The sequence below is a fragment of the Plectropomus leopardus genome, chromosome 3 (assembly GCF_008729295.1).
Source record: "Plectropomus leopardus isolate mb chromosome 3, YSFRI_Pleo_2.0, whole genome shotgun sequence".
NCBI lineage: Eukaryota > Metazoa > Chordata > Actinopteri > Perciformes > Serranidae > Plectropomus > Plectropomus leopardus.
In genome coordinates, this window is record NC_056465.1 from 21,710,056 (window position 1) to 21,737,602 (window position 27,547).

General features: G+C 41.4%; 1 protein-coding gene across 1 annotated transcript in view; it reads left to right on the forward strand.

The window, feature by feature from the left end:
- obscna (obscurin, cytoskeletal calmodulin and titin-interacting RhoGEF a) overlaps window positions 1–27,386 on the forward strand; it is a 31,049-nt gene extending 3,663 nt beyond the window's left edge. Inside the window, exons 7-55 of the mRNA XM_042513892.1 lie at window positions 397–663; window positions 799–1,062; window positions 1,166–1,432; window positions 2,251–2,520; window positions 2,686–2,952; window positions 3,111–3,377; window positions 3,741–4,013; window positions 4,098–4,361; window positions 4,549–4,815; window positions 5,322–5,588; window positions 5,690–5,959; window positions 7,092–7,358; window positions 7,493–7,768; window positions 8,109–8,375; window positions 9,282–9,548; window positions 10,507–10,773; window positions 10,859–11,125; window positions 11,276–11,542; window positions 12,203–12,469; window positions 12,611–12,877; window positions 13,376–13,645; window positions 13,809–14,105; window positions 14,241–14,498; window positions 14,626–14,892; window positions 15,718–15,984; window positions 16,205–16,471; window positions 16,726–16,992; window positions 17,249–17,515; window positions 17,693–17,959; window positions 18,224–18,490; window positions 18,675–18,941; window positions 19,187–19,453; window positions 19,716–19,982; window positions 20,235–20,501; window positions 20,616–22,844; window positions 23,046–23,118; window positions 23,221–23,309; window positions 23,414–23,526; window positions 23,656–23,856; window positions 24,022–24,104; window positions 24,312–24,485; window positions 25,046–25,205; window positions 25,308–25,409; window positions 25,691–25,855; window positions 26,100–26,258; window positions 26,375–26,552; window positions 26,853–26,966; window positions 27,142–27,301; window positions 27,383–27,386. Of these exons, the coding sequence (XP_042369826.1) occupies window positions 397–663; window positions 799–1,062; window positions 1,166–1,432; window positions 2,251–2,520; window positions 2,686–2,952; window positions 3,111–3,377; window positions 3,741–4,013; window positions 4,098–4,361; window positions 4,549–4,815; window positions 5,322–5,588; window positions 5,690–5,959; window positions 7,092–7,358; window positions 7,493–7,768; window positions 8,109–8,375; window positions 9,282–9,548; window positions 10,507–10,773; window positions 10,859–11,125; window positions 11,276–11,542; window positions 12,203–12,469; window positions 12,611–12,877; window positions 13,376–13,645; window positions 13,809–14,105; window positions 14,241–14,498; window positions 14,626–14,892; window positions 15,718–15,984; window positions 16,205–16,471; window positions 16,726–16,992; window positions 17,249–17,515; window positions 17,693–17,959; window positions 18,224–18,490; window positions 18,675–18,941; window positions 19,187–19,453; window positions 19,716–19,982; window positions 20,235–20,501; window positions 20,616–22,844; window positions 23,046–23,118; window positions 23,221–23,309; window positions 23,414–23,526; window positions 23,656–23,856; window positions 24,022–24,104; window positions 24,312–24,485; window positions 25,046–25,205; window positions 25,308–25,409; window positions 25,691–25,855; window positions 26,100–26,258; window positions 26,375–26,552; window positions 26,853–26,966; window positions 27,142–27,301; window positions 27,383–27,386 (13,121 nt within the window). The remainder of the gene's footprint in view (window positions 1–396; window positions 664–798; window positions 1,063–1,165; window positions 1,433–2,250; window positions 2,521–2,685; window positions 2,953–3,110; window positions 3,378–3,740; window positions 4,014–4,097; window positions 4,362–4,548; window positions 4,816–5,321; window positions 5,589–5,689; window positions 5,960–7,091; window positions 7,359–7,492; window positions 7,769–8,108; window positions 8,376–9,281; window positions 9,549–10,506; window positions 10,774–10,858; window positions 11,126–11,275; window positions 11,543–12,202; window positions 12,470–12,610; window positions 12,878–13,375; window positions 13,646–13,808; window positions 14,106–14,240; window positions 14,499–14,625; window positions 14,893–15,717; window positions 15,985–16,204; window positions 16,472–16,725; window positions 16,993–17,248; window positions 17,516–17,692; window positions 17,960–18,223; window positions 18,491–18,674; window positions 18,942–19,186; window positions 19,454–19,715; window positions 19,983–20,234; window positions 20,502–20,615; window positions 22,845–23,045; window positions 23,119–23,220; window positions 23,310–23,413; window positions 23,527–23,655; window positions 23,857–24,021; window positions 24,105–24,311; window positions 24,486–25,045; window positions 25,206–25,307; window positions 25,410–25,690; window positions 25,856–26,099; window positions 26,259–26,374; window positions 26,553–26,852; window positions 26,967–27,141; window positions 27,302–27,382) is intronic.
- Window positions 27,387–27,547: the final 161 nt, after the last annotated feature.

The following is a 27,547-nucleotide window of genomic DNA, read 5'->3' on the forward strand; positions in this document are numbered from 1 at the left end:
TTGCAATGCACTCATGCATGTTTGTTTTTATTCGTATTGCTATGAATTACAGGCTTTTATTTTTGCATTTCTACAAGGAGCATCACCAAGCATGGAAACAGAAATCTTATGGCACCAGAAGTGAGAACAGAACTGAAAAAATATCTCAGTGAAATGTCATTCTTTTGTATAGCAATAGTGATTCTAAAACCTAATTTTTCAGTCAAATTGAATATTATGTCAAAAGCAGCTTCTCTCAAAGCAGGCTCTGAACTGTAAAGGCCTGCATTGAAGTTTTGTCTTGCTTTATATCTTATGTAAATCCCATACTCCCTACATAATCCTTCAGAATGAAGTGGGTAAAGATTTATGATTTTGTAGGCGTGTCTCAGTAAGGATTACATCTCTCCCCTCTAGAGCGGCCTCTTCAGGTTGCCCACCACTTGGAAGATGCAGAGGCAAAGGAGAACAGCTCTGCCACTCTGAGCTGTACGTTCGCCCCCTCTCCCAGGGCGGTGCGGTGGTTTAAAGGTCGTACGGCTCTGAGGACCTCCAACAAGTACAGCATGAAGAGGGAAGGCAAACGAGCACAGCTGATCATTCATGGCCTGACAGCGATGGACGCAGGACAGTACCGCTGCGTGGCTGGGGGCGCACAGAGCACAGCACATGTTAAGGTAGAAGGTAGGTTGAACAAAGAGGGAAAACTGAGGTGTGAGGTAAAGTAATCAAGCTTTCTGTATTGGATATTCATTATTTTCATATTTTTATCACACTACCTCTGTGCGTTAGTTCAGTTATTTCCTACTTTTATTGCAGTGAAAACGCTGAAGTTGGTAAAACACCTCGAGCCAGTGGAAATCGAGGAGGACGGCATTGCCACATTCTCATGTGAGCTCAACTACGTGGTTGCCAACGTGGAGTGGCTCCTCAACAATGTTCGCATCTACTGCAATGCCATCAACAGGATCCAGCACATGGGCACTATGCACAGTCTCACAATCAAGAAATCACGGCCACAGGAGAGCAGGGTCACCTTCAAAGCCGGCCTTCTCTCTGAGACAACCACCTTAAAGGTCAAAGGTCAGCAAACTGAAGTATATAATTAGGAGTTTTTCTGGTACTCAAATTTCTGTGTTCATTTATGAAAAACATGCACACTTACGAATGACGATCTTGGCTCCAGAGCGACCAGCAGTGTTCCTGAGGTCTCTGGAGGATGCAGTGGGAGAAGAGCAAGGAGAAGTCTGCCTGCATTGTGAAATTTCCAAAGAGACATTGACTCCTGTTTGGAAGAAGGATGGCATGGTCCTAACAGCCAATGATAAACATGAGTTACTCCAGTTTGGGAAGTCCATGGCACTGATCATCCATTCCCTGTGCAAGGATGATGCTGGACAGTACACCTGTGACCTGGGCACCAGCCAGACCAAGGCTAAAGTTACTGTACATGGTGAGAAGTAGTACAAAGGTTGCTGGTTGTTTTGGGCAAGCTCATTTGTGAACTTCAAGTAACATTTTTCTTAAAATGGACACAGAAACAGTTGGACATCACAAAGCCAGTTTCCATTACAGATTTGCACAAAAATTAAGCAATATTTTGGAAATGTTGGTGAAACACAGTTGCGAGATAACTGCATTTCCATTGAGTGTTATGCGACTTTTCTTATGTTATGTACTTCTCCTCTCACACGAGAAGCATGAAGATGGATGTTTAAAACATCAGCAGGTTTATTTCTTTTGCAGCCACTGCACTAGTTGTCATCATTTCCAATCCATAGCGACATAGGCGTGACATGCGAGCGGTAATGGAAAGGCAAGCCCCTTATATGTGGGAGAGGCCACGCAAGAGGGATTTCTAGAAGGTGATAGTCCATGATTTCACAGAAGAATTGTGAATTCAAAACTCCTGGATGATCCGCTCAACTTTAAAAGTGCAATAACTCCTCTTGTAGCACCTGCTGCATCATGCCCAAGGGAGCCAGTTCCTACCAACAAGCACATGGCCATAAAAGTTATTTCATTGCAGTTTTGAAAAAATATGGCTTTTTTTAATCACCTGAAATACCACCTCATGTGAGCGTAAAAAACGAAATTGACATGTTTTTATTAGACGCATCTTATATTTGCAATTTTAATTTGCACAATTTGAGGATTAATGGAAACCTGCCTACAGAGATGTGATATGACTGTTGTGTTATGATAAATCTGTCTCTGTCTCTGTAAGAATATATTCGTGTAATCAGTCTGCTTTGTTATTTTTGTCCACAGACTTACACATCACTATTGTTCATCGTATAAAGACAACATCTGTTCTGGAAGGTGAAAGCTGCACTTTTGATTGTCTCCTTTCTCATGATCTCGATGATGAGCCTTCCTGGACCATCAATGGCCAGCTGGTTGTCACAAATAGCCGTATCCAGGTTATCAACAATGGCCGCAACTATAAGATGACCATCAGAGATGCTATACTGACCGATGCTGGCGACGTGGTCTTCACAATTAAAGACCTCAGTTGTCGGACCATGCTCTTTGTTAAAGGTGAATACCTGGTTGCATAAGATAAACTGATCCTTACCATTGTATCTGTTTTTGTGTATGTAGCGGATACCAGTCTTTGTGTTTTATTTTGAAATATGCTATTTGGTAGATGCATTTCTGAAGATAAACATGAATGTGTGTGTGAATACGTTTCCCCTATTTTAGAGAAGCCAGTGCACATCTTCAGGGAGCTGCTGAATGTCAAGGCGGTGCCAGGCGAGGACGCAGAGCTGAGCTGTGAGATCACCAAAACAGAAGTCACGATCCGCTGGCTGAAAAATGGCCACTTAATCAGGCAGAGCCCCAAGTATGAAATGAGTGTCGAGAAGAACCTGGCGCGACTGGTGATCAAGAATACCACCATCAGAGACTCTGGAGAGTACTGCTGTGAGGCTGACGGCGTCGCCTCGCGTGCCAAGCTGGATATCAGAGGTAGCTGAGGGCTTTCTAAATGAATGTTAGATGATGACTATTCTTTACTGTAGAATTGCGCAGTGCTGCTCTCAAGTGTTAAGTCCTATGTGGATCTGCGACTGGAGTACTAAATGTGAAGCTTGACTCAATTTCCTAGACTTCATTATTCTTTTCAGAGCTCCAGCACACATTTGCAAAGGAATTAAGAGGCACACGAGGAGAGGAAAAGGGTAAAGTGACTCTGGAGTGTGAGACCAGGCGGCCAGCCAAGCGCGTGACCTGGCTGAAGGGCATGGTGGAGCTGAGGTCCGGTAGGAAGTACGTCATCAGGCAGAAGGGTGTGGTGCTGTCCCTGACCATCACCTGTCTGGACAAATCTGACACAGATGTTTACACATGTGATGTCGGTACCATGCAGAGCAGGGCACAGCTGACTGTGCAGGGTGAGAACATAAACATTATGCAATGCATCACTGTCGCTCTGGGGTGTTTATTTAATTCAAATGGGGCCAAATAGTAGTTCGGCTAAAGGTACTGAATGTGGGCCCCATTAGAGAGGATCTTTGGATTAATTGTTAGTTGTAGGAGGACTTTTGGGATATTGCATTCCCTTTGACTGACTGATATTGATTACCAAAGTAAATACCGAACAATTGAGAAATTCTATTATTAAAAATATATTATTAAACAGATATTGCATTGCATCATCAGTGAAATAGTTGATCCTTACTTTTCGTTAAAAACGCTAAAATAAAATACTTTTTCTAATGTTTATGGGATTTCTGACTTTTCCATGTTTCTCTCAGGTCAGAAAGTGTTGATCCTGGATGAATTAGAGGACGTCGAGTGTCTGGAGGACGACACTGTCACATTCAGGTGTCGAATTTGCCCAAGTGACTACGTTGGGGTCAAGTGGTATCTGGATGAGACTCTGCTGTACACCAATGAGCTCAATGAGATCCAGATGGTGCCTGGGGGCTACCACACTCTCACGTTTAGACAACTGGCCCGCAAAGACACTGGCACCATCTCGTTTGCAGCGGGGGACAAAAGATCGTATGCCTCACTTTTGGTTAGAGGTGAGGCTTTAATTCGCCAGAGAGTTTTATTGTGTTTCTTTACGTCACATTTCTTGACTTGGCTTCATTTCCTCATGTCACCAGAGAGGCGTCCCACTATCATCAAAGCACTGGAGGATTGTGAAGCTATTGAAGGAGGTGGTTTAATTTTGTCTTGCGTGGCCTCCAAGCCATGTCACATCCTGTGGTACAAAGATGGCTGCCTGATGTGGAACTCTTCAAGGTATTTTGCCAGTCGTAACGGCTGTGAGGCCCGGCTGATGATTCGGGAGGTCTGTAACAATGATGCCGGAGTTTACGAGTGCAGTGCTGGATCTGTTACGACAAGGGCTGTTGTAACTGTCAAAGGTATAAACAGCATTTTATATTACCCTGTTATTACAGGAATGCTATTTACTATTGCCTACCACTAAATGGCAGAGGGATTTGAATGATTACATGGGATCATACAGGTATAATTGGTAATCACATTAACTTTTGTGCTGATTTATGAGCAAATTGTTACCGTCTGTTTTCCTTTGTTGTCTTTTTTTAGCCATCCCAGCAGAGTTCATCCAGGCTCTACAGTCTGTGGAGGCCAAAGAGGGGGAGACCATCACCCTGACCTGTGAATACTCTCTGCCTGGAGTCCAGTCCCACTGGAGGAGAGGTTTTGAGAGTATCAGGTCTGGAGACAAGTACCTGATGAAACAGAGAAGGACAATCAATACACTGACCATCAAAGCCCTGAAGCCCGAGGACTCTGGAGAATATACCTGTCAGTGCAGAGATCACCGCACCTCAGCCAGCCTCAAAGTGCATGGTATGTCATTAACTTTTCCTTCCCTCATGTGCATTTTACCTAATCTTACCAAAAATATACACAGTTTCATTAAAACAAACACAGGTGTATTTGAGACGCAATTCAACAGTTTCTGTGACTGATTCTTTAAGATTTGCTTCTGAGTAATATTGATGCATGCACGTTAAATCAGTTCATCGTATATATAATGTGGCCTGAGAGATACCAGTTGGAGCCAGCGCACAAGAATGTTTACACTACAGCCAGCACCAAAAAAAGTTTTTACCTTCCAGAATAAAATACAAAAACTACTACAAATACAAATACTAAACATGGAGGGTGAAAATATTTTATTGAGTGCTGTGCTGTTTAAAATGTGTTTATGACAAGTTGCTGACTGGCTGGCATATAATTTATGTACTTCATGCCCATGCATCAAATCTTTTTACCTCATCTGCGCACAGCTTCGTTATTTTCGATTTGCTCCTAACTGCTTTTTACTAAAGATGTCACCTCTTGTTTTTCAGCTATCCCTATTACATTCATACAGCAGTTAAAGAACATGCAAGCAGAGGAGGGAAGCAATGTGTTATTGCGCTGTGAGCTGTCTAAACCTGGTATTCCAGTGCAATGGAGGAAGGAACACGAGCTGTTGAGAAATGGAGTGAAATACCAGATAAGGAAGAGAGAGACGACCGTGGAGCTTCTGATCTGGAAGCCTGTTCCTGAGGACAGTGGGCTCTACAGCTGTGTGTGTGCTGATCAGATGACGTCTGCCACTGTCAGAATCAATGGTAGGACAAATTTCCAAACAGGCCATGGTATTAAATCATCTGTTTTGACCAAAAATGTTAATGATTTTTTAAATTCATCATCAATAATTATGACTCCTCAGCTCTTCCAGTCACCTTCAAGCAGAAGCTGAGAAATGTGATGATCGAGGAGGGCAGCACTGCGGCTCTACGCTGTGAGCTGTCGAAGCCTGGTCACGCAGTGGAGTGGAGGAAGAGCGGGACTGAACTCATCAGGAGTGGAGAGAAATATCACATGCGGCAGAGAGACGGGCTGATTGAACTGAGGATTCTCGATGTGACACCAGAGGACAGCGACATCTACACATGCATCTGTGGAAACATAGAGACCACTGCAACTCTGACTGTTAATGGTAAGTGTCTGTTTGTTTGTTTGTTATTGATATTTAAATGGAGAAGAATTCCTTTTATTTAAAAGATATAATCAAATCAGAACAGTGATGAAGTAATGAATTAAAAGTAGTTCACTCACAAAACATATGTCACATTAAACATAGCACACCAGAATTAAAAGAGCAAAACTGAATTGAATTAGATAACTTTTCTATCCAGTATGTGATGAGCCTGGCCAAACTGTGCACAGAAGCTACTTTTGTCACAATAAACAAAAAAAAGGGAATTATGAAATACATTCAAAAATAAAGCTGTTTACCCTTTGGAGCTTGAATTTACATGCGTTTCCTAGTGTTGTGTTCAGACACCTTTTGCAAGCATTCAATTCTTTGAACCCTGAGCAAATTGGTTTAATTTTTTTTTTTTAAACATGGGAAAAAGGCAATACTCAACTTGGCAAAATAATTACCTGAAAATTTGCTCAAAAAATAATGAAGAGAGAGAGAGAGAAAGACAGATTTATAAGAAATCTAAATAAAAAAATGCAGGAAAAAAGTCCAGAAAACTATATTTATAATCATTATTGTAATTATTACTTTAAACTCTAAAATGATGTCACAGATTCTTTTTCTTTTTCTTTTTCTTTTTCGGCACTTTCAGGTCATTTCTTGCTCATTTCATTTTTTTTTTTTTTTTGTTACTGATTTTCAGGTAACTTTCTTGTATCTTTTTATTAATGTCTTGGATATTCATTTCTTTTTTATTTGCTCTTTGTCTTCTTTTCATGTATTTGAAAGAGATCAAGCCACTTTGCCCAGGTTTCAAGGGTTAAAACAGCTCAACACATTTGAAAGGCTATAAACATAAAGGGATCAGTTAAAGTGCAGAACTACTCTGGCTCTGATACAGAATCATGCAGCCAGTACACAGCGTTTAAGAACTGAAAATATGATCGTTGCTTCTGTACCTCTCTATCATTTAGCAAGATGCTAAACTTTATTTAAATTATTCTCACTGTTTCAAAGCCTATAATACTGCAGGAGCAAACTACACAATAATAAACAAAAAAATATTCCTTTCTGCTTAAAATTATTTACATTCTTGTGATTTCTCATTTCTTTCTTATGACATTACTCTATATTTGCCTATCAGCTCTTCCAATCACATTCAAGCAAAAGCTGAAAAACATCCAAATGGAGGAAGGACACAACATCATGCTGTACTGTGAGATCTCTAAACCTGGTGTCCCCGTGGAGTGGAGGCTTGGCGGAGATCTGCTGGAGAACGGAGAGAAGTACCAGATTAAGCAGAGAGGCTCGGCACTGGAGCTGATCATCAGAGATGCTGAACCAGAGGACAGCGGGGTCTACACCTGTGTGTGCAGAGAGCAGAAAACAAAGGCCACTGTTAAAGTTATTGGTAGGTTCAATGTGTGCAGTAATTGTGGTGAAGCATCTTTTCTCCCTTTTTTAGAAATTTACTGAGCCACCTGCAAAGTGCTCCTTTAATGATTATGCCTGTGTGTTTAACAGTATCTGTGTTTGGTCCAACAGCTGTTCCCACCACATTTAAAGTGAGCCTGAAGAGTCAGGAGGCTGAAGAGGGAAACAGTGTGACTTTACACTGTGAGCTGTCAAAGAAGGGCGTCCCGGTGCAGTGGCAGAAAGACGCTCAGGTGCTGTCTGAGTTTGCATACCGAGGAAAGATTCAGGTCAAACTGGAAGGAAAGACAGCTCAGTTGACTATTCTAAATGTCCAACCAGAAGATGCCGGGAAGTACAGCTGCATCACGGGAGATGAGAAAACCACAGCTGAAGTCAGAGTGAAACGTAAGTTTAAAGTGTTAAAAGACCAGTGAGAATGCATTTTATCCCTGTTGGTCATATAACATTAGCTTGGCAGTGTATTCAAGATGATAACTTTATGGTTATAACCATGTAACAATGGCAATATCTAAAAAGCTGTTATTATGGGTGCTGCAGATGAATCAAATGTCTCATTATATTTCGTAAGTTGTGCACCTGTGACCGAGCACACAGAACAGAATTGTTTGCTCCTTGTTTTGCAAGACAAGAACAAAAAAAAAGGTCTAAGGAGGGAAGCCAAAAATGGCTGGGTGCTTATCAATGCAATCAATGAACATAAGATTGTTTAATATACTCACAACAGCACTTCCTGTGACATTCAAACGAGAGATCAAGCGCCTGGTGGTGATGGAAGGGGACAGTGGTGTTTTCTGTTGTGAGCTCTCCAAAGCTGGAGCTCCGGTGGAGTGGAGGAAAGGCAGGACGATCCTGAAGCCTGGAGACAAATATGAGATGAAGCAGGAGGGACCCTTCATTAAACTAGTCATTAACAACGTAGAGGAGAGTGATGCTGGCAAATATATCTGCAAGACCAAAGACAGACAATCAACAGCTGAGCTAATTGTCCAAGGTAAAAAAATGTACTCCCTCACATGATTTGTTGGATTCTTTATTTGTAAAGTACATTTCTTCATTTTTTTATTGAATTTTCTCGATGTATTCAACAGAATCACCTCGGCGCAGACGTCAAAGAGGTCAGCTCTGACGTAGTGCGATAAAAAACATATTATTAGCACTGTGTGAGCTCTAGTATGTAGCTCTACTGAACCTTGATATAGCAATAATTGTTTCATATATTGCCCTGCTTATGGCTACATGTCACAGTACTGAGTTTGTACTGTACATTACTCTTCAGCTGGGTGGTGAAAAGATACAGTAGATGAAATGTAGAGTCATATCATGTGGGATGGCAATAATTTGCTATTAGATACATCCAAAACATTTCTATAACAAAACTCTAGTATTAGTGATCTTCATGCAAGTGATATTACGTTTAATATGTAATATCATATCATATAATGCATTTCACTGATCTGAATTGTTAGTTTAGTAAAAAATGTTTTTACGAGCATGACATTTTTTTCTTTTTAAGCAGACCTGCTGTTTCACTTACATCACTGCTACAATGTAACTTCCATATAACATTAAGTTCCTTGTCATACTGACGACAAGGATATGTCATCGAATTCACTGAATTCAGTAGATCTCTGCATGATCATATGATTGTTAACAGGTTTCCTCTAAAGCAGTTTAGATCCAGAAGAGATTAGTTTTGTAATTTTTATGTCTTAGTTTAATTTGATGCTTTCTTGGCACTAGATTTTAATTTTGTTAAAGCTTCTGTTAACTGTTAAAGCTGCAAACCTCATTTTTAGGAATTTATTCTAATGTGATCATCAATTCTATAAAAGCGTAGGATAAACTTTTTTCTTTTCAATTGAATGTAAAACTTGTTTTTAATATATTACTCTGACAGATTTACCTCCAAGTTTTAAGATGCCACTAGTCAACCAGGAGGTGATGGAGGGCAACAGTGTGGTTCTGCGCTGTGAGCTCAACAAACCTGCCCCGGCGGTGGAGTGGAGGAGAGGATCAGAGCTGCTGAGAAATGGAGACAAATACCAGATGAGGAAGAAGGACCTGCAGGTGGAGATGAAGATTGTGGAGCTCAGTCTGGAGGACACTGGAGATTATATCTGTATTTGTGGAGAACAGAGTACACAGGCTAAGGTCACTGTGAATGGTGAGTCCTGCATACAACACAATGAGTTGCATTGTTTTGTTTTAGTGCTTTTGAGTGCACTCCTGAATACACAGGATATCAAAAGGCAAAATGTTAACAGGTTAAATACAACTGAAACTATCAGTAAAGAAGCACAAGAAAACATGCAGCATTGACAAAGTTGGCGTACAGTGTGGCATTATCGTTGGTTTAAAGTAGATTTCTAGGTCACAACTTGTTGTGTAGGAGTAAACATGCATGAATACATTGCATAAAATGTAGTTGGTTGAAAGAGAAAATATCAATACAGAGTGATAGTTACTATGGAATAGCATCGAAAAATATTAAAAATTGAATATAAAATGCAAAGTTCTCCAGAAGAAGTGAACAGACACACTGGCATTGTTTTTATTTTAGTGACATTACTGTCATTTTACTCAACAGCACTTCAAAACAGTGTGGATTGTATAGTAACGCTTTTCTTTGATAACATTTGCATTTCTATGTGAAGATATTTCTGCTAATGTTACAGTCCCTTCTGGTTTATTCCAAAGAAATCAACACCTAAACTGAGACCAAGTGACATTAACCTGACGTTCAATGTGAACGCTTAATAGACCATGGTTGCATTAACCCATTGAAACTGAAAAGCTTTTTTTAAGTCATGTAGTCAGGAATGAATAATCTGGTGCTTCACTGTTGGTGTAATGTATTGTTTTGTCTGTATCTTCTTGTTGTGTTCTGAGTTTTTTGTTCTTAATGTACATGTTTAGTTTTTGCTTTGTACTGCCTCTTGTGTATTTGCTGTGATGTTTTATGTATTTTAAAGGCTCATCTAGGGACGGCATTGCAGATTAGTTTAGGCTAAAAATCGTTTTATACTGCATCACTGTCCCTATACAAATAAACATTAAAGTGAAAAACAAATCCTCAATATGAAAATCCTTTTGATATTTCTCCTGTGGTTTGTTCCCATCAGAGCGGCCCATTAAATTCCTTCAAGAACTGAAAAATATTCAGGTGCAGGAGGGCAACGGAGTGACACTCAGCTGTGAGCTCTCCAAAGCTGACACCCCTGTGCAGTGGAAGAAGGGAGACAACGTGCTGACCAACGGAGAAAAATACCAGATGAAGCACAGCGGCTCCACTGTGGAGCTCCTCATCAGGAAAAGCCAGCCTGAGGACAGTGGCACATACAGCTGTGTTTGTGATGACATAAAAACTACTGCCACCATCATCATCACCGGTGAGAGCAACCACACATTACAGAAAACATGATCATGCTTTGGTAACTTGCACGTCTTATTCAGTATTTCGCGTTGACTCCTCAGCGATCCCGGTAACCTTCAAGCAAAAGTTGAAGAACCAGGAGGCTGTGGAGGAGGGCAGTGTGACGCTGCGCTGTGAGCTCTCTAAAGCAGGAGTCCCAGTGGAGTGGAGGAAAGATGCTCAACTTTTGAAGGAGGGAGAAAAATATCAGATGAAGCAAGAGGGCAGGATCACTGAGATGCTTATCAGAAAGTTAACTCTTGCAGATTTAGGAGAGTATAGCTGTTTAGTTGGCAATGTTGTGACTTCAGCTGACATCAAAGTAAGAGGTATGTTTCACAACAGCCGTGGTAAAAACAGAGCAAACATGGTAGATTTATTAAGAAATCGAAAAAATGTTATTGTGTCCTAAAAAAATAGAATGAGAATGAATTATTTGCCATTTCAGATTTTGCCTAATTTTCTGTTTGTTTCCTCAGCACTTCCCGTCACATTTAAACAAGAGCTGGAGAATTTGGAGGCGAAGGAAGGGGACAGTGCAGTTTTCTGCTGCGAGCTCTCCAAACCTGGAGCTCCAGTGGACTGGAGGAAAGGCAGAGTCGTACTTAAACCTGGATACAAATATGAGATGAAACAGGAGGGACGTCTCACTAAACTGATTATCAACAACCTGGAGGAGAATGATGCTGGGAAATACACCTGCAAGACCAGTGACACCCAATCAACCGCTGAGCTCACTGTCAAAGGTAAAGTAGAAAGCCTGCGCTAAAAACCTGATATCTCAGCCTTTCATACAGATTCTTTCCCATTTGATGTGATTAAAATTGAAAAAACTTACTTAAATAGGATAAAGTAAAATGATATGAACATATAAAAGATGAGCTGTAATACTATTTAACATGAGGGGTAAACTGGACGAATTGTAACTCCAAGGAAGCCAGTCCTGGGGCTTGGGCTTGTCCAAAAGTAAATGTTTTTGGCATGAGATTTATACAAAATTAGTGACTATATTTGAGACAGTTATATTTAAGTGGGGTGAGGTTTTTTTTTTCGGTCTATCACTTTCAAAATCTACAAATATTTAAATAAAATAGTTACTTGGAATACTGAGTGTAGCTGCTAGAAAAGCAATAACATGAAATAGCTTCAGCCAAATGCTTCATCTATAGAGAATTGCTTAACATCATTTATGAAATTGTTGTAATGGAAAGAATTACCTTTTCAGGGAAACTAATATTTTTACTTTTATCTTAAATGTAAAACATCCCATATTCTATATTTTATTTTTTTTTATTTCAACAATGTAAAAAAACAAACTGAAAAACGGTTCACCCTGTAAAAGTACCTAACCAAAAATGAGTATGTGAGTATTGCTGCTACGTGAAACCTGGTTCTGCTCCTTGCAGCTCCTCCCATCACGTTCAAGACAAAGTTAAGGAACCAGCAGGTGGAGGAAGAGAACAGCGTGACGATGAACTGCGAGCTGTCTAAGCCCGGCCTTGCTGTGGAGTGGAGGAAAGGACAAGAGGTGCTGAAGAATAATTTCAAGTACCAAATTAAAAATCGAAACAGCAGCATGGAGCTGACCATCAAAAACTCACAGCTGGAGGACAGCGGACTTTACAGCTGTGTCTACGGTGATGTCAAGACCACAGCCAACATCACCATTACACGTAAGGAAAGATAGTAACTGCAGGAATGTTTGTGTGTTTTTGCATCTTTAAACTTTCCAGAAATGAAGTAAACTTCATTAACAGTTATTATAAACATAAAAATCAAACAAACAACACAAATTGAACTTGACTTTTTCACAGCAATCCCCCTCACCTTTAAATTGGGTCTGAAGAACCAGGAGGCACCTGAAGGAGGCAACGTGTCCCTTCGCTGTGAGCTGTCCAGGGCCGGGGTGCCTGTGCAGTGGTGGAAAGGGGAGGACCGCCTCAGTCATGGGGGAAGGTACCAGATGACGCTGGAGGGGAAGACAGCTGAGATGCACATCAAAAACATCCAACCTGAGGATGTCGGGGAGTACAGCTGCATCCTGGGAGAGCAGAAGACAACAGCTGAAGTCAACGTCAGAGGTATTTGACATTAGCGCTGGGTATTGTTTGAAAATTTACACACCACTACCAATACCAGTACCTTTAATTTGATACTGATGGAGTATTTCATTTGATGTATTTTTTTCCTGCTTCTACTTCGAAACTCATCATTTGAATGGAAGCATTCGTGTAAGTGCTACAATAAATTTTTAACATTTTGGTAGCCTCTTGGCACACTGAGATGCCAACTCTATCACGTACACCGGCCTTGACTTCACACCACAGACTTTATGGGCTGTAGCTGCTGCCATAGTGGGCTCATCACAGGCTGCATTGGACTGAAATGTTTGCAATGGTTAAGAAAAACCATATAAATGGTAATTCTTTTTTCTACATCAGGGAAACAAAAATATCAAATACAGGTGTCGTTTGACTGGAGAACTTTAAAGAGATAATTGCATCAACATTTATAAATTTATGTGAACTTTACCTTCTTTAACATACCGTCTTCCTTTTTTAATTTTCTTTTTTAACCAGCTGCAGCATCGGTGTTCTTTGAGAAGGAACTGGAAAGCCAAGCGGTGATGGAGGGCAAACCTGTGCTGTTTTCTTGCGAGGTTTCCAGCGCTAATGTCCCTGTCACTTGGAAGAAGGACAACATTGTGTTGGAGGAAGGAGGACGATACATTTTAAAGAAGAAAGGCCCAACACACACCCTAGAGATCAAGAAACTGCACCTGGAGGATGCTGGAGAGTACTGCTGTATCAGCAGAGGCAAGAAGACCACGGCCAAGCTCATTGTGAGGGGTAGGTGGAGACCACAGTTCAGTTTGATCCATAATTCACTGATATATTTGACTAACTCTTTCACAGTACAAGGAATGCGGCATGAATAAAACCAACTGGCAGCTCTCATCAAAGTTATTGTAAATATTTTCCATTCCATCTCTAAAAACCCAGCTGTATATAGCTTCCTCTTCCTCCACAGAGCGCGTACGGATCGTTACAGAGCTGCAGGGTATAACGGTGACAGCGGGTGAAGATGCAGTGTTTGTCTGTGAGCTGAGCCACGCAGATGTGAGTGAGGGTGTCTGGTGGCTCGGCTCCAGCCCTCTGCAGAAGAACGAGATGAACCAGATGACGTGTCAGGGTCGTGAGCACCGACTGGTCCTCACCATGACGACGCCTGAGGAGACGGGCATCGTGGCGTTTGTAATTGGAGAGGAGAGGACCTCTGCACGTCTGCTAGTTGTTCCTAAGGCCAAAGGTGAGCACAAGCACATCCTCCGTTTCACAAGGTGAGACGGAGGATGTCATTTTTTAAAAGATAATGTGTGATTTCAGCTAAAATGATCTCCTCAGGACCAGTCATTATAAAGTGGCGTCTGATTTCAAATTTTAGTTTTATTTGAAGAGAAGCCGAAAGATGTTGTGATCATGGAAGGAGAGACAGCCGCTTTGTCCTGCACCATCTCTGATTACACCTCCCTGGTTACCTGGAAGCGCAACCACATCTCCCTCCGAAATGGGGAGAAATATGAGATGCTTAAGGAGGGAAAAGTCAACCTGTTGCTAATCCGTGATGTGGATCCTCTGGACACTGGTACATACTGCTGTGATACAGGAGATGTGCAGAGTAGTGCGAAAGTGACTGTAACAGGTAAAAATGGAAGTTTTGTTACCTAAAGATAGTAGATTAATTACACAGCTAATAAAAAAAGGAAGAAAAAAGTCACTTGTTATGCTTGAGCGAATCAATATGTATTTTTCTTGCCCTAATTTCCCAGAGCTCCCTCCATTCTTCCAAGAAGAATTGCAGAGTGTGGAAGCTGAAGAGGGAGGTTCAGCCTCTCTGTACTGCGAGCTGTCTAAACTTGGAGTGCCGATTCAATGGAAGAGGAACAGACTCCCACTAAAAGCCAGCAGAAAGTATGAGATCAGGCAGGATGGCTGCCTCCTCCAGCTGCACATCAAGGAGCTCAAACTTGAGGACAGTGGCAGCTACTCGTGTCAAGCAGGAGGTGCAGAGACCAGTGCAACTGTGACAGTGAAAGGTGTGTGCATTTGGCAGAGAACAACAGCTATGCTTGCATTTAACCCTTTGAAACCTGGGTGAATTGGCTTGATTTATTTCAAAAACATGGGAAGAAGGAAATTAGCAAAAAAAGAAGAAATGATGCCAAAATTGGCAAGAAATTAGTAAAAAAAAAAGTACAAGAAAGTGACCTGGGACAAGTGCCTAAAAATTATAATGATTTTGTAACATAGTTTCAAATAAGTAATTATGATAATTATATATTCATATACACACACACATGCATAGTTTTCTTCCTTGCTTTTTTCCCTCGTGGGACATTTCTTACCAAGTTGTTCATTGCTTTTTTGAGTTCAATTAAATTAAATGTCATTTATAAAGCCCATGATCTAAAATCACAATTTGCCTCAGAGGGTTTTCATCATGTGACATCTCTACCTCACAGCAAAAAAATCCCCCCAAAAACCCTTTAACAGAAAAAAAAAATATGGTAGAAACCTCAGGAAGAGCGACTGAAGGGGATCCCTCCTCCAGGACATTTTTTAATCATAGTAAAGTAACATATTTGTCAGTTAAGGTGCTTCCCAGTGATTGTGTGAACTTTCTGGAATTTTTAAACAACAATTGTCACACAAATGTTTCCAAATGTGACTTAATCAGTTCATTTTGTCTGCAGTACTGAGTGCAATCTAGCCCGCATACTAGTATCACGTACAGCTCAGGTTCTTTCCTGTGACTGTCTGAACATCTGGCTTTAAAATGCAAATGCTGCATGTATTACTTTGCTCAACTAACATGCTAAACTACATGTATAACTCCATCCCTCCCAACCCTTTTTCCTCAGAGCTCCCTCCATTCTTCAAGAAAGAATTAAGAAGTGTAGAGGCTGAGGAGGGAGGTGTAGCCTCTCTGTGCTGTGAGCTGTCTAAAGCTGGAGTGTCAGTGCAATGGAAGAAGAACAGACTGCCACTAAGAGCCAGCAGGAAGTACGAGATAAGGCAAGATGGCTGCCTCCTGCAGCTGCACATCAATGAGCTCAAACCTGAGGACCGGGGAAGCTACACATGTCAAGCAGGAAGTGCAGAGACCACTGCAACTGTGACAGTGAAAGGTGTGTATGGCAATGAAAATGTCAGTGTTAACAAATTAAAACTAATAAAATTGATCTAATAACTTAATATGATATCTACCAGTCACCACTGATCTATCACATAAGTAACTTAAACATAGTTTCTACTACATTTTGGCTCTTATTTGCTAACTGACACATCATTTCTGTTACACTAAAAACATATTACTTCATCATTCTTTTACCCTCGTATCCTTCTCAGAGCTCCCACCATTTTTCAAAGAAGAACTGCAGAACGTGAAGGTTAACGAGGGAGGTACGGCCTCTCTGTGCTGTGAGCTGTCTAAAGCTGGGGTGTCAGTACAATGGAAGAAGAACAAGATGCCGCTGAGAGCTAACAGAAGGTATGAGATGAAGCAAGATGGCTGCCTTGTTCAGCTCCACATCAAGGATCTCCAGCCTGAGGACAGTGGAAGCTACACATGTCATGCAGGAAGTGCAGAGACCACTGCAACTGTATCAGTAAAAGGTGTGTGCATTTTGCAATCTGCATGGTAAATCCTACAGTAACAGTGAGCTCTAAGACATTGAAAACTATTTTTCAACAATTACTTGTAATCACCTGAATGTGCTCAATCTCATATTTCCAAGTGGAGCAAACATCACTGAACTGTCAAAGTCTTAACATCTTATTTAGCCATAACTTGATAATGACTTAAATGTTATGCATCTTATATTAAAACACCCCATTATCTTACTCCCAAAACATTTCACATTTCACAGAGCTCCCACCATTTTTCCAAGAAGAACTGCAGAATGTGAAGTTGGAGGAGGGAGCTACGGCCTCTCTGTGCTGTGAGCTGTCTAAACCTGGAGTATCAGTACAATGGAAGAAGAACAATCTGCCACTGAGAGCTAACAGGAAGTATGAGATGCGGCAGGATGGCTGCCTCCTACAGCTGCACATCAAGGATCTCAAACTTGAGGACAGTGGCAGCTACACATGTTACGCAGGAAGTGCAGAGACCACTGCAACTGTGACAGTGAAAGGTGTGTGCATATGGAGAATTTTGACATTATTAGAAGATTTTAGTCTTACGACTGATACATGCATAAGATTGTACAATATAGCTGTGCCTCTGTTGTCTATCTCGTGGTTATTATGTTATCATACACTATACGGCAATCCCACTCGAAAACCGACACAAACTATGTTCTGATGAGGTTTTGAACACTGTTCTTATCATATTATAGATGTACAATTCAAGTTGTTTTTTTATTTTTTAATTATTTTTTATTTTACCAGAGCTGCCTCCATTCTTCAAGGAAGACTTAGAAAGTGTGGAGGTTGAAGAGGGAGGTACGGCCTCTCTGTGCTGTGAGCTGTCTAAGTCTGGAGTGTCAGTACAATGGAGTAAAAACAGGCTGCCGCTGAGAGCAAACAGGAAGTACGACATGAAACAAGATGGCTGCCTCCTACAGCTCCACATCAAGGATCTCAAACCTGAGGACAGTGGCAGCTACTCGTGTCAAGCTGGAAGTGCAGAGACCACTGCAACTGTGTCTGTAAAAGGTATGTGCTTTTGGCAATGAACACTTCAGTGTTTTTTCTGCATGTTTTTAACCATACAACAAAAGCCTTGATAATATGCCTGAATTACCTTATATTTCCTCCAACTTAGATTTGACCTATTCTCCAATTCCACTTTAAATGTAAAGTTATGTTTTTTTCTCATCCTTTTTTTCCCAGAGGTTGTACCATTCTTCAAGAGAGATTTGGTAAGTGTAGAGGCTGAGGAGGGAGGTACAGCCTCTCTTTGCTGTGAGCTGTCTAAGCCTGACGTATCAGTGCAATGGAAGAAGAGCAGGCTGCCACTGAGAGCTAACAGGAAGTATGATATAAAACAAGATGGCTGCCTCCTCCAGCTCCACATTAAGGATCTAAAACCTGAGGACAGCGGCAGCTACTCGTGCCAAGCAGGAAGTGCAGAAACCACCGCTACCGTGTCTGTAAAAGGTGTGTACATTTGGCAGGAAACAATTTTGTGGTTGCTATGCATGCTTCTAACCACACAAAAAAATCTAAACTTTCTTGAATTTGTCTGAAGTTTCTTGGATGTTGCCTTTGTTGCAGTCCCAACATATGCATTATAAGTTGGCTCAAAAGTCTCGATGATGCCTGCAAAATAAATTTTCTCCTATTTGTTGGGTCTCCAGCACTTTCCGACTCCAGTCAAGATGTACATTTATTTTTTTCCAATCCATAACCATTTTTTTGCAGAGGCTGTACCGTTCTTCAAGGCAGACTTGGAAAATGTGAAGGTTGAGGAAGGAGGTACGGCCTCCCTGTGCTGTGAGCTGTCTAAGCCTGGAGTGTCAGTGCAATGGAAGAAGAACAGACTGCCACTGAGAGCAAACATGAAGTACGAGATGATGCAAGATGGCTGCCTCCTCCAGCTCCACATCAAGGATCTCAAACCTGAGGACAGTGGCAGCTACTCGTGTCAAACAGGAAGTGCAGAGACCACTGCTACTGTGACAGTAAAAGGTGCGTGTGATTTGCAATAAAAAAAAGAGGTTAGTTATGAGCGATGCATAAATTCAACACCACATCAAAATGTGAAATACTGGTGATTGTCTTCTTAAGGTAGACGTCGTTTCCCTCCTGTTTAGGCTTCAAGCATTTTTACATTTTACTGGAAAATGTTTTGAATCCTTACCTACTTTTCCAGAACTTGCAGCATTCTTCAAGGAAGACTTACAAAGTGTGGAAGTTGAGGAGGGAGGTACAGCCTCTCTTTGTTGTGAGCTGTCCAAAGCAGGACTGTCAGTACAGTGGAAGAAGAACAATCTGCCACTGAGAGCAAACAGGAAGTACGAGGTAAAGCAGGCTGGCTGCCTCTTCCAGCTGCATATCAAGGATCTCAAACCTGAGGACAGTGGAAGCTACTCATGCCAGGCAGGAAGTGCGGAGACCACTGCAACTGTGACAGTGAAAGGTATGTGCATTTGGAGGTGGTCGATTTAATGTTTTTTCTGTATGCATTTAACCACACACACACAAAAATCAATACTTTTCTTGAGATTGTCTTAAGTTTCTTGAATGTGGCTTTTCTTTCAATTCCACCATCTTCATTGTTGGTTGGTCAGAAAGTCCTGATGACGCCTGCATCGACAAACACATTTGATTCCAGTGAAGATGTATTATGGGTTTTTTTTTCCAATCCATATCCATTTCTTGCAGAGCTTGCTCCATTCTTCAAGGAAGACTTAGAAAGTGTGGATGTTGAGGAGGGAGCTACAGTCTCTCTGTGCTGTGAGCTGTCTAAGCCTGGAGTGTCAGTACAATGGAAGAAGAACAGACTGCCACTAAGAGCCAGCAGGAAGTACGAGATGAAGCAAGATGGCTGCCTTCTCCGGCTGCACATCAAGGATCTCAAACCTGAGGACAGTGGCAGCTACTCGTGTCAAGCAGGAAGTGCGGAGACCACTGCAGTTGTGACAGTGAAAGGTGTGTGCATCTAACTATAAAAAAACTCAGTTTTAGCAATGCATGCATTCAACCACACACCTAATCAGAAGTTCTGATGATTGTCTTACACTTTCTAGTATGCACTAAGCTGTCGTTATTACAGTTTCACCCATCTACATTATAAAATCGCTGGCAAATCTTGATACTGTATGAATCATGAAAGAAAATTTGTTCCCCTTCCGTTCAGGTTAGCAATTTCCATTATACTAAAGTTTCTTTCAATCCATACCCTTTTTTGCAGAGCTAGTACCGTTCTTCAGAAAAGACTTACAGAGTGTAGAGGCTGAGGAGGGAGCTACAGCCTCTCTTTGCTGTGAGCTGTCTAAACCTGAAGTGTCAGTGCAATGGAAGAAGAACAAGCTGACACTGAGAGCTAACAGGAAGTATGAGATAAAGCAGGATGGCTGCCTCCTGCAGTTGCACATCAAGGAGCTCCAACCTGAGGACAGTGGCAGCTACATATGTCAAGCAGGAAGTGCAGAGACCACTGCAACTGTGACTGTAAAAGGTGCGTATCTTTGGCATTTGCATAGCAAATAGCAAATTGCACAACATCATTTAAAGCACTTTCCTGTGGTAGTCTAAAATGTGTGGCACGTATTCTGTTGCTCATACTGTAAACCCACCTACATTAAAAATTGGCAGAAAAGTCCTGATTCTGTATGTATTCAAAAATACAATCTCATCTTCTTTTGGTCATAACATTTTGTCATCACATTGAAGATGTATGATTTTTTTCCTATCTGCTTCCATTTCCCAGAGCTTCGGCCATTCTTCAAGGAAGAATTAGAAAGTGTGGAGGTGAAGGAGGGTGGTACAGTCTCTCTGTGCTGTGAGCTGTCTAAAGCTGGACTGTCAGTACAATGGACAAAGAATAGGATTCCACTAAGGGCAAGCAGCAAGTATGAGATAAAGCAAGTTGGTTGCCTCTTTCAGCTGTACATAAAGGATCTCAAACCTGAGGACAGTGGCAGCTACTCGTGTCAAGCAGGAAGTTCAGAGACCACTGCAACTGTGACAGTGAAAGGTGTGTTCATCTTGAATTGGCAATACCACAGGAACAAATCACTTTTTTTTTTTTTTTGTCCAACCTCCACCACAAATATATCAGTTAACAATATATTGTCATTTTTTTGTGCAGCCCTAGAACTCACTCCACCAAAGGCAGAGCCACCCATGATACAACCTCGTGGAAAGGGCGCTGTTTCCAAACCAACTCCTACTCCAGAGACCCAAAAGCCTGGATTCCCAGAGGCCAAACCTGTTCCTCCAGAGCCCAAAAAGAGAACTCACAGGAAAGCATCTATTGCAAGTTTAGACAAAGATGTGGAGCCAATGATTGACCTTAAACAGGGTGTCCAATCTGCAAAGCCTTCAGAGAAAGACATTGACGTTGCACAGAATGTAACACAAGTTGACAGACATATGGGGAAAGATGTTGAGATGTATGAGAAAGTTGAGAAGACAGTGAGCCCGCTGGAAAAGGATGACGGGGTTGACAGGGAGGTGGAAAAGCCAGCAAGGCCTTTGGAAACAGAGAAAGAAGCTTTCATGGAGAAGAGACAACCAGGAAGGACTTCAGAGAAATTAGTCAAGGGTGACCAAAATGCAAGTCAGTTAGACAGCATTTCAGGAGACACTGTTTTTGAAGAAAAGAAAAGAGACAATGAGATTGAACAGAGATCAAAACTAACAAGAAAGCCTTCAGAGAGAACAAGTGACACTGAGAAGAGGGGAAGACATCCAGAAAAAGACCTGTGGAAGAAGAGTGAAGATGAAGAACAGCCTGTGAAACCAACAGAAAAGTTTATTGGGAATAGATCAATAAAGGAACAAGGAGAGAAGTCAAAGGAGGGCAAAGTAGAGGAAGAGGAACCTTTTAAACCACCTGCAAGATCTAAAGGAAAGATAACAGGGGCAAAGGAACCAAGTCAACATGCTCCAACGGAAACTGAGGAGATCATCGTCCAAGCAGTAAAGCCTACAGTAAATGATTCAGAAGAAGACCATAAACAGAGAGACCAGGTGAAACAAGTGTCCATGGAGGCAGAGAGAGAGAAAAAGCCACTGAAACTAATGCCTTCTGTAAATCAGCTGGACAAACAGTCAGAACAACAACCAGTCAAAACTTTAGAAAAAGAGGCTGAATTTGCTCCTCCAAAACCACCTGCGAGAATAAAAAGTAGAGTAAAGGGGAGAATGGAGACGCAATCATCGAGGGACACAGAGACGGATCAAGAAGATCTTCAGATGACAAGAGCTGCGGTGAAAACAACAGATGATCAGCCAATTAAACAGCCAATAGAGTCTTTGAAAAAAGATGGTGAAGAGAAGCAAAGATTCGAGAGGAAACAATCTGTAACAGACACTGAGATAGTTGAGAAAATCAAGCAACCTGTAAAAGTCGCAGAGAAGGACACAAACATTAAACAGCCGATCAAACAGCCAGTTAAACCCATGAGAAAAGAACCTGAAATGAACCAGGAAATGAAGCTGGCAGTCGAGCCGATGAGAAGGGAGGAAGAACAAACAAAGATGGCAGAGGACATTCCTCTCCTCTACATTTCAGAAGATGAAACTTTCTCCGAAGCTTTGACCGAGATACCAGTGAACCACAGTGATGTCCGACGTTCTGGCTCTTTTGTTGAAGGGTCAGCCCTACCTGCTACTCTTCCTCCAAGTAATGTACCCCAGAAGGATCAACCACCAACTCAAGTTACACCGGAGATTGACATCAGCATTGAGGATGAACCACAAATGCAAGAGGCCGCAGTTAAAATCCAGGCTGCCTTCAAAGGCTACAAAACCCGCAAAGACATGCGACCTATCTTTAAAGAAGTGTTCAAGAATCAGAGTGCAGATCTTCATGGTACAATGACTTTAGTGTGTGTTGTTGAAGGAAAACCCAGCACAGTGCGCTGGCTGAAAAACGGCCAACAAATTACTAATGATTATCGATGCCGTACTGAGAGTACAGAGAACGGCGTGTGCACACTGGTCATCAAAAACCTGACCACTAATGATGGAGGAATCTACACATGTGAGGTGGTGAACAAGTTTGGTGTGACCTCCTACAATGGAAATATAACGATAGTGCAGCCCCAGAAGCCTGCTCAAATAGTTCAGAAGCCTGTACATCCACCGCTTGCAGCCATAACTCCTCTGCAACTCGCCCCACAAAAGCCAGAGGTCAAAACGCATACCCAGGATCTGCCTCAGATTGAAACTCAGACACCCACTCCTGCTATAGATGCTGACAACTATGTAGAAAATGTGAGTGTGTCTCTGTGGGAGGCCTACAACATGACGGAGCAGGATGCTCAGACGAGGCTGCAGGAAAGGAGAGGATCTTCACAGATTGCCAGCTCCAGTGAGTTACACATTTATTTTCTAACTGCGATCACAAAAAATATGGATTGACTGGGAACCCCTGTTATCTCGTCTGTATCGCCCCCTTTATTGCTTAAGCGATCCTATCAAGTAAAGGCAAAACAGCCAAAAAATAATAATATCTGAAAAACTTGGGCTGACTTCACCTTATATTTACAGTATCATTTTCTGGTTCCAACAGTGTCAAGTCCTTCAGATTATGAAACGGCTCCGGATATGATGGAACCTGTTGAGACTGTCCCAGCTGTACCGAGGTCAGAGGGCAGACACAAGATTTATTTTGTCACATTCATTTCATTGCACATCTTTTATATTATGCTCATAAATACCCACAACATTTATGAATGCTGTTACAGGGGAGAGACAAAAACAGTGGACCAAGTGCCTCCAAAAGATGAACAAATGATTCCTCCACAACCTGCTAAGACACTGCTGAAGGTCAAAGGTCAGCACTATTGATTTCTTTCATTACTGTTTTAAGTCATTTATACTCTCTGCACAAAGTTTCCTATCAGGTGTATGATAGTTATTTTTCTCTCTAATTCATAGCGGCTCATGATGGTAAAATGAGGACACCATCTCCTAAGCACCACCGTGCACACACACCCTTAACTAGCACCCTCTCTGGATCAGAGTCAGAGGGAGAGGAGGACAACCGAGAGGTACTTTTTCATATTTTGTTCCATTTTGGATGTGTGCCCTCTATAAGTGGTGACATTCTGAAAAAGTGCTACGCCCATTTGATTATATTAGACTTAGGTTATGTTTTGTTTTTGATTTTCTCACCTCAGACATTTGAAATGTACGTGGCTCGAGCTGACTGCAGTCCAAGTAGCGGAAACAAGGACACTTTTGTTCTGAAGGAGGGACAGTTTGTGGAGGTCCTGGACTCTGTTCATCCTGACAGATGGCTGGTGAGGACCAAACCCACCAAAACCAACCCTGCCCGACAGGGGTGGGTGTGTCCAGCCTACCTGGAAAAGAAGAGGAAGGTAGGCTGTATAAATCCATATGTTAACGCCAACACTTTGTAAAGTGGTCACATTCTGTAAGAATCTTATACTGCAAGTTTGCAATGGTATGCTGTCAGAGACATTGATTTTACCGAGTTATGAGAAGTAAAAAAAGGCTTTCAATAATGACAGTTTTTTGAACAGGAGACCTTCCCACAACTGAGAGTCCCTCAAGAGGATCTGGATGGAATTGGGTCGACAGGAGAAGAGTACAGGAGAGCTCTGAGGTAACTATACAATGGCAATAGGATACATGTGTTCGGATAATTGTGTCTCATTTTTTTTCCCACTATTTGGTTGTTTGCTGCACTTAATCCATGTATTATAACTAGTTTTTTTGTGATGATGGAGAACTTGTCTGTTGAAATAAAAACATCTCACATATACAACAGTAAAAAACAAAAACATTTCTTTAAATGTCCCTTTATCCTTAGCCAACTGATCCAAGGCATGATTGATGGAGAGGAGGAGTTTGTTAAGGAGATGAAGATGTTCACTTCTCACCAGCTCAATTATCTGGACTCTAGCTGCCACATCCCCATTAACATCCTCAACCAGAAAGAGATCATTTTCAGGAATATCAAGGACATTGTGTCTCTGCATGAGAGGTAATGCACACACGCACGCACGCACACACACACACACAACAAGAAATGCATTGTACTTGTACTGTATTGTACATAACTGCTTTCACATTCATTTAAATGTGTAAAATTGCAAATAAATACTACATAATTAAGAAACCATGTTGCCAAAAGCATTACCTGTAAGCATTTTTTTTGTGGTTTTACCTTGTGGGCTCTTTGCCTTTTTTAAACAGGTGGGTTTTTTTTGTCCTGTCTTATGATATTTATGCTGTTTCTTATTTTTTAGTTTTATTGTTTTTAATCTCTTTATTGATGTACAGCAATTTTGTCAACTTTGTTGTTTTTAAATTTGCTTAATAAATAAATATGGATTGGACTGGATCCATAATCAATAGAGGCTTGCACTGTACCCTCCCTCCTGCTCATCTTGTGCCTTTAAAAAAAAAAAAAAATAGGAAAAGAGAGACAATTACAATTAGAGATTACAATTAATTTTGTAACACCCCTTTTTTCAATTTTCCTTTGCACTGACCTTTTTGTCAACCTGGATCAGATGTTGACATTATGTTATGTGTTCTCAGGTCCATCCTGCCAGGACTGAGAGACTGTGCCACAGACGATGATGTGGCCATGCATCTGATCAAACACGCTGAGGACTTTGAGAAGTATCTTCACTACATGGTGGGACAAGCACAAGCAGAGGCCTGCGTTGCTGACAAGGCTGTCCAACAGTATTTCAAAGTAAAATCGATTTGGATCTTATATAAGCATTGTGGAAACTAATGTGCTGGATGGCAATATTACACAGATCTAATGCACTTAATATATTACATTATTTTTCAGGAGTTATCAGAATCTGGTAAGCCAAAGGCTCCTGACATGGACGTCCTCACTTTCCTCCAGAGACCAGTGGAGAGGATTCAAACCTACCAGGCTTTACTGAAGGTCAGCATACAGTTTTGATTTTGCAAGTATGTGTGTAAAACCTTGATCATTAATGTCATTGTGATAGTGAAATATGTTATTCATAGACTGGATACTAGTATATTTTTGCTTGTTTTCTTACCTTGCAACTCTCAATCACAAAGGGATATTGGAGAGAAATTTTAATATTTGCAGCATTATTTTAACTTAAAACTATGCATTTAAGCTTGTTCTCCTGTTGCACAAATTGTTGCCTCTACTTTTAAGTGTGAATAAAAGTAAAATAAAAATGATATCGGCAGGAGTTTATCAAGAACAAAGCTAAAAGTGGCCAGAGCTGCTGTCTTTTGGAGGATACGTTCTCCATGGTGTCCTGTCTACCCTGGAGGTCTGACAACCTGCACAAGGTGTCTCTCATCGAGAATTACCCAGCTCCTCTCATCGCCCTGGGCGAGCCCGTGCGACAGGTAACCACAGATTACTGAGATGCTTTTGGTTACTTGGAAGTTTTAGCAAAAAAAATATAGCTTCTAAATAGTAAGACTGTCACTTTTAGTACCAAATTGCAGCACCTGTTCAACTAATAACATTGTTCCACAATACTGTCTGGACAGTGTCTCCTTAAAATACCCATATTAGTTGAGGCTTTATCAGCCCTAAATGTGCACTCTGATAAAAAGATTGTATGGTCCTTACTTGTTTTTCCTTCAGGGAGTCTTCACAGTGTGGGAGGAATCTCCAGAAGTTAAGACACCCTCTAGAGGGCATCAGAGACAAATCTTTCTCTTCAAGGAATGTATCGTACTCTGTAAACTGAAAAGAGACACCAATATGAACAGTGACATCTACACCTTCAAGAACAAAATGAAGGTATGATCTTCTCCCCTGCCTTCGTACAGTAGGTGAAACAATACAAAAAAGAAACCGTTTAATATCAAAGTTGGCCACATGTAATGACATTCTTCTTCTCACTCTCACTTTTAAAGCTGATGGATGTGGAAATAAAGGAGACTGTGGGAGGAGATGAAAAGTCTTGGGGGTTGTGGCATGAGCACAGGGGCTCGATGCGGAGGTACACGCTGCAGGGTCGCTCCACGCTGGTGAAACTCTCCTGGCTCAAGGACCTGAAGGAGTTACAGCAACGTTCTAACCTGCCCACTAACAGTAAGTGTTTCTTTGGGAAGGGACTAAATTCAGGTCATGTTTGACAATAGGACTGTAACATCTTTCCTAATCTATTTTCAGCCAATATGCTCTTTTGTCAAAATTGCAGTAGCAGCTTAAGTATTACATTCTGAACTGTTTAGTTGCAGTGTCAGGTGGACTAAAGATTTAATCTTTTCTTCTCTTGTCCTGTGTTTTTCAATCGTTGAGGGTCTTTTTTTTCTTACTCTGGAATTTATATGGCATGGTATTTTTATGATATGCTTGGTGAGTGATTTCTGTATTTGTGTCTATCAACAGGCCCACCAGTATTTGAGTCACTGTTGTCTGACTGCACAACAAAGATTGGACAAACAATCAAACTGACCTGTAAGGTCACAGGATCACCAAAACCAGTGGTCAGCTGGCTCAAAGGTCAGATATTAATTTTTAAACTTTAGCCTGTATATGTTGTACCACAGTGTTATAATGAGTCGCTTTTAATGCAGTTACCCACTGTATCAAAGGATAAAGTGTACAGGCGTACATACACAGCTTGGTTTGGTTACAATGATGGTTTCACAGAAAAAATCTCATGTCTACCTCTTAGACGGCCTTCCTTTAGAGGACGACCCCCGTCACATCATCACAGCAGACCGGTTGGGCACCTGCAGTCTCATCCTGGACAGCCTCACTGCAGAGGACTCTGGACAGTATGCTTGCTACGCCACCAGCTGTATGGGCAGCGCAGGGGTGGTACTGTGGCTAAGGTGGTGGTGCGCGGTGAGTCGATGGATGAATCTAAACCTCTTGATTGTTGTGTTCCTCCAGAGCTGTGTCTGTGTTTGAAGGTGAACGCTGTTCATGCATGCACTGCCAGAGAGAAACACAGGGCATCCAAACTATTACTACTACTACTACTACTTAATCATATTAGCAATATGACCACAGCTAAGTTTACTCAAACTGCTGCTACTAAAACTAATATTACTTGTGCTATAGTGCTACTACTACTA